Below are 8,341 nucleotides of genomic sequence, written 5' to 3'. Positions count from 1 at the left end.
GAGGAGCAGTGGCCCAACTGTGTCACCGATCAGTTTATGGCAACCCGGAGCTGAGAGCCCGCGCCTCGGCTCCGTCTCTGCACCCGGCTTCCCCGTTCTGATACCTGGGAGCTCTGCTGCACTCAGGCACCCCCGGTCTTTCTGTGACCCCGAGGGTCCTGAGACCACACTGTCCCGCGAGGGTTCCACCCCCCGCTTAGCCACTGGAGCAACGTCCCTCAGAAGAGCCGACTTCTAAAAGTTGCGATTTTGTGCTCCGCGGCTCTATCACTTGCCAGAAGCGGCCGACGGAGGCCCCTCCCCCGCCGTCTATCCTCCCGAATATCACCTTGGATTCACTTCTCCGCATGTCCTACCTTCCAGTAAGTGGTCGCTTCTCTGTTCGGAGAGTTGTTGCTATTCTTTTCTTCGATCTCCTGTTGAGTTCGTAGGTGTTCAGAATGGTTTGATCCCTATCCGGCTGAATTCCTGAGACCAGTAACAGGGAGCCTTTTGATTTATAAACATGGTATATGTCTCTGTTTATTTGGGACTTTGCTTTTTCTCATCAAGATTTTGCATACAGTTCTGGCCCCTTCCTGAGACTCTGCCTGGGCTCTGAGAAGGCATCGATTGACTGTATGTACCTCATTTGTGTGTCAGGCATCTCAACCTAAGCTATCTTTTCTCAGCCCCTTGTCACCCCTTCCCTGGAAGATGCTCCTTTCAATCTTCCATTGAAGTAAATGGCACTTCTCCTACCTAGTGGCTCACGCTAGAAAACTGGGTGTAACCCTTGAGACCATTGTCATCCCCTCTTCCCACAGCCAGGAATAATTCTGCCTCCAAAACACAGTTTTGAATCCTCTGCTTCTTTCCATCTATCCACTGTCCTTGCCCCGGACACCTCATCTCCCACCTGGACCATTGCAGTAGCTCCCCGATTCTTCTTACTTCTACTCTTCCTCCCACACAAGTGCTCTCTTCCCCTCCCCAGAGTGCTCCCGTTATAATGTCCATCTGATCATTTTGCCGCACTCCGCTTATAACCCACCAGAGGTGGGCGCCTCCATCATTAAGCGTCTGCCTTTGGCTCAGGTCACGATCCCAGGGTCCTGGTATCAAGCCCCACATCAGGATCCCTGCTCGGCGGGAAACCTGCTTCTCCCTCTCCCACTCCCCCTGCTTGTGTTCCTGCTTTCACTTTGTTTCTCTCTGTCAAATAAATAAAATCTTAAAACAAGAAACAAAAAACAAAAACAAAAAACCCACCAGAGGTGACACCCGCCCTTATGATAAAACCCACATCCCTTCCAGGGGCTTTTCGTACTCCCTCCCTCGCCTTGTTTCAAACACAGGGATCTGCTTGGGGCTCCTGCAAGGACAAACTCCTTTTAAGACCACGGCTCCTGGACATGTCTTTCCCTGCCTGGCATAGTCTCTCCACAGTCTTTGCCTGAACAGCTCCCACTCAGCTTCAGGTTCTATTGTAGGTGTCATTGACTCAGAAAGGCTCCATCATTCCTTCTCACTTTGTGAAAGTGAAAAAAATCACTTTAATTTTTTTCTTTTAACATTTGTAATGTCTGTCTACTGTTTCTCCAAACAGCCCAGATTTCTGATTCATTTCACAGATGTTGCAATGAGGCTGTTTGAGGGCCCTGCTGTGGAGGTTCTGGGTGTCACTGGTTCCCCCCTCAGCAAGGTTTGCCCAGAACCCTTGGGCAGGTTGTAGAGCCTCCCCCTGCCCTTGGCTGGGCCAGCACACCTAGTATCCTGTGCCCTTGTGTGTCCCTGTGTTGGAGTGGGATCACGGCCCGGGGTTTCTCGTTGAGTAGCTACTCCCCCATAGCGCCTGGGAGAGGCCCAGAGAATGGGCCAGAGCCTTTGACCTGTGTCCCACTGGCTGAGCCCTCAGACACGCCTCGGCCCTATTTCTTCTCCCAAGGTCGCAGGCCCCCCCACCGTGTACTGTAGAGGTCAGCATGAGCAGGATGGACACCCTGACTTGGCTGGGGGCGAGGCCATGTCCTCCAGCGCCCTGCAGTGAACCCAGCAAGGGTTCAAGTCTTCCTGGCCTGCAGGGGCAGAAGTCACACACCCAGCAGGAGGCCGTGGAGTCCAGGTCCCAGGACTCCTGGTGCTTGACTCTTCCCACTGGTCCCTAGAAGGAAAGCAACTGCCAGGCACCTTGACCCCCACCCCACCCCCCGCCCCCCAGGCTAGGGGTCAGTATGGAAAGGTGGCCGCCGAGGGTCCAGAGCCGAGAGAGGCGGGACGGTCTGTACAAGCAGTGGGCCACACAGAGGAGGGGGGTACTAGTGATGTGGGGCTGAGACTTTTTTGGTGCAAAAAAGTTTTTATTATAGCCCGGGGACAGGACCTGTGGGCAGAGAGAGGTGCACTGGTGATTGTGAGGAGTGACTGATTACACACTTCTTACTTAGTGGGGGGTGGAGATAGCGTAGGTCTCTAAGGAATTTGGGAGCAAGGTTTGCAGGACCTTGAAGGGCTCAGCTGTTAAGATAAGGTTATTCTCTACTGTCAAGTAAAATCTCAACCCTTCAGATATAAATCGATGGGCCATATGTTGACCGAAAATTGTTACCATACTTCCTGAGGTCACCACACCACTTTGGGGTGGGGCAGAGGCAAGAAGGAGCAACTGACCGTGGGTGGAGGTAGCCACGGGGTGAGGGCGTCCTGAGGGCCATTTGGGGAGGAGCGAGCTGGTGGCTGGGGTGGTCGGTTGGGCCAGGTGCGGTGGGCGAGGGCAGGGCTGAGGGACCCATTATGGAGGGGTTGGGGGTCGCTCTATCCTTTCCCTGAGACCCCTGCGGCGCCTCCAAAGATGCTCTTCTCTCTGGAGGGTCTCGTGTCCTCTGCAGAGGGACCTCCGGAAAGCACTCGCAGGCCACCGCACGGTCGGCCCCCGCCTGGGGCCCAGGCCCAGCTCCGGCTCCCCAGGGTGGTCCCCGCCGTCACCGCCGCAGTCGAGCCGACCCACGGATGTGTCCAGACCGGGCTGCTGGCGCTGCGCCTCCTTCGCCCCCTGCTGAAAGCACCTCCGCCCTCCAGCTCAGTGACCCCGGGCTCGGGCTCCGGCTCCGGCTCCGTATCTGTTAAATGAACTTCCTGAAATTACCTACCCCTTGAGGTTAAAAGTCCTAAGTAAGATACTCCGTGCAAAGTCGCTTCGTCCTGGTGTACAGTCTTCACACTCCCCTTGGCCTTATGACCCTCCTTATGCACGCGACGAGCAAAGCGAGCCTCGGAGAAGTTAAGCCGCTGGGGGTCTCATAGCCAGGGGGTGACCCCTGCAGTTCAAACTCAGGGGGAGTCCAAAGCACAAACCCTTAGCTCCGATTAAGGCAGAGGGCATGTCCTGGATGCCTGGTGGGGGCAAGGGGGCGGCTTCAGTTCTGTCCTGTCTCGCTCGGGCCTCCATTGCCACATGTGTTGAATGAACAAAGAACAGAGCATGATCTCCAAGGTTGTGGCCACGGAGGCACAACCCCGCTCGCCCGGCCGGGCCCTTCAGTGCTGCTGCTGGCTCCAGGACGTGGGGCTGGCCAGTCTGACTCGAAGGCAGGCTCGAGTCCAGGGGGGCTCTCCCTGACTCCAAGATGGGCAAGTGGCTCGGGGGTGGAGACAGGTTCAGGCCAGGGACCCCTCAGAGCTCCCTCCTTTGTCTGACAAACTTTCCCTTTCTAGAGAAGCGAGGGTTCCTGGGGGAGCCCCCCAAGGCCTCCCCTGAGACCCTGCAAGCCCCGTTGCCCCCACACCCCTGTCCCTGGCCCTGACATGGTCCTAAGGCAGCTGGGCCCTGATCTACTCCCTCTCTCACAGCTCCCTGACCCTCCCCAGGGACCTCCGCAAACCCCCACCTCTCTCTTGAGCCCCCAGCCCTGCAGGGACCATTGAGCGGATCAGGTCAGTGCTGAGGGCTTCTGAGAGGAGGAGGAGGAGGAGGAGGATCACTGGCTGAGGAAGACAGGCCCTTAACCACTCCCTCACTCTGCCTGGGCCCCCCCCCCCCCCCCAGTGCTGTGTAGCGCTGGTGGCTGGGTCGGGCTGGGTCTCGGGAAGGCCACATTAGAGCATGCCTAGAATAGTAAACTGGGTTTCTCAAAGGTTCTGGGGTTGGACACCGCTCTGGGCAGGCCCTCCCTCAGCCAGGCAGAGGGGGTGGCAGGTGGCACTGCCTGGGATTTCCCACAAGCAGAACCAAGGAAGGGAGGGAGTGGCTGGTGTCCCCTCCCCCATGCTAGTATTCGTCCTGGCTGGGGGTGCGGTCTGAGCCTGGCTCCAGGACCCTTCTGCCCCCTGCCACCCAGAATCTGCCACGTTCCTATGCAGCCCTGCAGCTTTCACAGCTCTCACCACATTCTCCTGTGGCAAAGGTTCGATGAGGCCCAGGCTGCTCGCCCTGTTTACCGGAGGGCTGGCTCCGAGGTGGGCAGATTAGTGGGTAGGGGAGTGTGTGTTTGGTCCCTGTGTTGGCCGGGCCTCTACCTAAGCCCCCAAGCAACCAGTGGGGAACAGTGCTGGTGCCCTAGCACTGAGAGAAGCTGGAGGAAGCTACCGTGGGCAGATGTGAGGGGAGCTTTTTCCCACCTATGAATTCTGTGGAAGGCAGGCATCAGGACCCCCTCTGCAGATCACCTCAGAGAGCCTGACATGGATGCCCCAGGGATGCTTTTCTTGGGTTGAAGACCCAGGAGCCCTTGCTGTTGTGCTACGATGTGGCAAGAATTGAGTATGGATCATCCTGCCATCAGCCCCCGCCCCCCAGTCTTGTCTTCCCAGCCCCTGGTGTCTCTCAGCAACGTCTGCTGGGCCAGGACTCTACAGGGTGGGGGACGGGCAGGTGGGAGATCTCCCAGGCTGAGGCCTATCCCCATCGAAGTCTAACCTGGCCCCTGCCTCCCAGGGGTTGAGCCTGCCTCTTCACTTCTTAACCCTTAAAGAAGAAAAGGTCCAGCCAAGGCCCCAGTCAGAAACCACTTTTTTTTTTTTTTTTTTAAGTTATCAACATCACCTGTGAGAGTTGGGGACTTGAAAACAGGAAATCAACCTGGGATGGGATTTTGTCACCTCACATAGATACACGTGTGCCCACACGTACCCACACGTGCACACGTGCTGACCACATCCGCAGCAAGGGGGCCTTGGCCGGGCATGTGTGGAGACACTTATGCGGGCCTAAGAATGAAATAAGATGTGCAAAGATGATGCGCCCCCAGGACCCAGACACCACAAGGGGGTCCCAGAAGTCTGAGAGGAGAGGAAGCCCAAGCGGACTTGGGGTCCCTCTCATCGAACTCCTAAATGCCCCTCCATGGCTCTGTGCCCCAGAGAGTCCGGGAAAGGGACGAGGTTGGGGCCGGCTTGGAAAGGCCTCTCTCCCGCCTGAGCATAAAGTCCATTCTCCACGGAGATGAAACTGTCGCGTGCTGAGGCTGGCAGGGGTGCCCAGCGGGCGGGCGGCTGGGGCTGGCAGGCTGTGGGGGCGGGCAGTGCCGCCCACCGGGACAGTGGCCGGGGCGGGAGCACCGTGTCCAGAGTTGCCGGGCCGTAGCAGCTGGTGTTGACGGTGGTGTAGGGGGCCTGGAGAGAGACCAGGGAGGCCTGACCAGCCCCCTGCGGGCATGATAGGGAAGGAGGCCCAAGTTAGGCTCTACCTCACAGGACCCACCCCCCACCGCCCGGCTGCAGCCTCCTCTGCTCCCCACTCCCAAACACTCCCCGCCAATCCTCACCCTTGCTTGCGCCTGTGTCTGGGGACCCGCGAGGCGGGGCTGGACCTTCAGGACAGACCTGGCAGAGTGAGGCAGGTTAGAAGCAAAGCAAGTGGCTAGCCCACCGGTGCTGGGGTTCAGACTGGGGCCGACAGGGGTTGGGTCTCACCAGTGCCTCTGCCGATGCAGGAGGTGGAGGAGGTAAACACAGCCAAAGAGGAGGACCCCTGACACCCCAAAGATCCCGGCCAGGTCAGCCCGCAGTATGGGAGCTGGAGTAGGGGCAGGGAGCCCTGTGTATAGACAAAGAGGCGTACCAGACGGGCGGCTGGTGCCCCCCTTCCTCCCTGCCCCCCTCTCCTCAGCCCCACCTTGGTCTGTGCTGAGGAAGAGGTTCCCACAGGCCTCCTGGGAGCCCTCAGGAAAGGAAACAAAGTTGCAGCAGAAGGTGGTGTTGGGCCTGGGGCTCCTCCCCTCAGACCCTTCTTCCACCGTGAGGGAGATGCTGGTTTTGGTTTCCCAATGGGCCTGGCAGGCAGGGGGCCAGTGCTGGATGCCGAATTCTGGGTGCAAAACAGCCAGCCTAGTCCCTCCGGCACCATCAGGCCCCCCGGAGCTCACGGTCACTAGGGAGACAGAGCCAGATCCCAGGAATCCACAGCGGACAGTGAAGGACGGGGACTTGGTGGCCTCCATCTGAACTTGCACCCACACTTCAGGGGTCCCTGTGGGAAAGACACATAGGAGGACCCCAGGGCTGGGTCTCCACCCGACCCCCCCGCCTTCCGCGTCTCGCCCCCAACTCACCAGCAGTGATGCAGAGTGTCAGCAGCACCAGGAGCAGGCCCGGGGCCCGGGGCCTGTCCATGGCTTCCCTCTGGCCCCAGCCCTGGGAGCTGTCGCGGTGGGGACAGCACCCGTGCTTCCGTTATCATCGCAGGAAGTTTTCATGTGTGAGCAGCCCCGGGGAGCAGCCGCGCTCAGTGTTCTCCACAGCCCTGCCCCACTTCCTTCCCTGTCTGCCTCTGGCTTGGCGAACACAGGGCAATGGGCCTCCTTCCTTGAGAGACTTGAAGCCACAGCGACAAGGTTTTCCCTGTACGAAGGCTGCGCTGCACGCGAGCGGGGCAGTGGGCTCAGGTTCCTTCCCCAGCCCTGTCTCCAGGTGACCCCTGGGCAGGCCAGGCCCTGGGAAGTACGAGGGGGAGGAGACGGAGAACCAGGGCTCCCTGGTCTCTCCTTAGGAAGAAGCCTCTGGCCCCCTCCCCCCAGCTAAGGGGTGGGAATGTGCAGGAATTTGGGAAGAGGAAGATCCCTAGCAGGAAAGCCAGCAGGGGGCTACCTGAGAGCCGCCGGGCTTGACTCATCTATTGATCTCTAGCTCAGGCCTCCCTCCTGAACCACAGCTTCATCATGTCCAGCGGCCCACTTCGCGTTGCCTCCTGGATGCCTGTCACAAACGTCCCCCAAACTGAGCTCTGTCCCAGCTGCAGCCTCCCCCCAACAGTGGAGGGCACAGGGGCTTCCAGCTGCTTGGGCCAGAGGCCTAGTCCTTTCTGGCTCTTCTCTTTCGTCTCCAGCCTGTCAGGAAGCCAAGGGCTCCCCACCCTGACCACCTGAGCCCTTTGTCCCGCTCCTTCCACCGCCCCCCGACCCAAGCCGTCTCTTTCCACAAAGTATTGCTCCAAATTGCTTTCTGGCTTCTGTTCGTTTATAGAACACAGAGCAACCATGATGCTGCTGTGATCAGAATGCTTTGCATCTTGTCCTCTCCTGTGCCAAGCTTGCGTGTGGGGTGAGAGGAGCTTGGCGAGCTCAGGGTTAGAGCCAAGGGCCCGTGCTGAGGACTTGTTTTTTGTCCAAGGTGTGGTCAGAACAGAGCTGTGGCCCTGCCCCTGCCTGTTACGGTGCGTTTAATCCTATGTTAGCCAAAAACCAAATCCGTCTCTTGGGCAGACTCTCATCCCATCCACGCCTGAAAACCTAGAAAAGCAGGGCCTCCAGGTCAATGGCTTCACTGCTCCCAGCCCAGTGAGCGGCCTCTCAACCCAGTGACCTTCACTCAGATCCGATGGGCCACTCTCCAAACCTGACTCAGACCTGTTGTCACCACTTCTTCCACTACTGTTCCTCTGACAGGGTGGGAGCCCAGCTCAGTGTGGATGCAGAGCACAGGGGCATATGGAACCTCAGCCTCCCCATCCTGGAAGCCTTCCTCCCACCCACTGAAATCCTCCCCACGTTGCGAGGCCCAAATCCCACCACCTCCGGGAAGTTGTCCCTGAGTGAACATTTCCCTCTTGAACAACCACTGCATAGACGGTGGGCCCCGGGCGGTGGCTGCCTGGGGGCCCTGGAGGGAGGGCTGGCTTTCAGAGCCCAATCACACAAGGGGAGAGCAATACTTGGTGGTCGATGGGACAAAAAGTAATGGCACAACTACTCCCCAACATCTTCCATTTTGTCTTGTAAGCCACACTGTCCCCTCAGTTAAGTTCTCATTGTAGACGATTTAAAGCATAGAAAACATCAAAGTTCGGGGCGCCTGGGTGGCTCAGATGGTAGGGCGTCTGCTTTCGGCTCAGGTCATGATCTCGGGGTCCTGGGATCGAGCCCCACCA

General features: G+C 58.6%; 1 protein-coding gene across 3 annotated transcripts; it reads right to left on the bottom strand.

Moving 5' to 3' along the window:
• Positions 1 to 2,318: 2,318 nt before the first annotated feature.
• Positions 2,319 to 7,303, bottom strand: PVRIG (PVR related immunoglobulin domain containing). Of its 3 annotated transcripts, none has more exons than XM_025864619.2 (5): positions 6,528 to 7,301; positions 6,092 to 6,445; positions 5,890 to 5,992; positions 5,742 to 5,799; positions 2,319 to 5,622 (listed from the first exon to the last, which is right to left on the bottom strand). In XM_025864619.2, the coding sequence occupies exons 1-5, from the start codon at positions 6,586 to 6,588 to the stop codon at positions 5,296 to 5,298; spliced, it is 903 nt and encodes a 300-aa protein (XP_025720404.1). In that variant the 5' UTR covers positions 6,589 to 7,301; the 3' UTR covers positions 2,319 to 5,295. The 3 variants fall into 3 exon arrangements, with proteins under 3 accessions (XP_025720404.1, XP_025720403.1, XP_025720401.1); XM_025864618.2 differs by having other exon boundaries at positions 5,890 to 6,013; positions 6,528 to 7,296; XM_025864616.2 differs by having other exon boundaries at positions 5,890 to 6,445; positions 6,528 to 7,303.
• Between the last annotated feature and the right edge of the window lie 1,038 nt (positions 7,304 to 8,341).

Source organism: Callorhinus ursinus, unplaced genomic scaffold (genome assembly GCF_003265705.2).
Source record: "Callorhinus ursinus isolate GAN/ISIS: 27379988/994484 unplaced genomic scaffold, GSC_fseal_2.0 scaffold55, whole genome shotgun sequence".
Taxonomy (NCBI): Eukaryota; Metazoa; Chordata; class Mammalia; order Carnivora; family Otariidae; genus Callorhinus; species Callorhinus ursinus.
The sequence above is the reverse complement of the archived record's forward strand: the minus strand, read 5'-3'. Positions and strand labels throughout refer to the sequence as shown.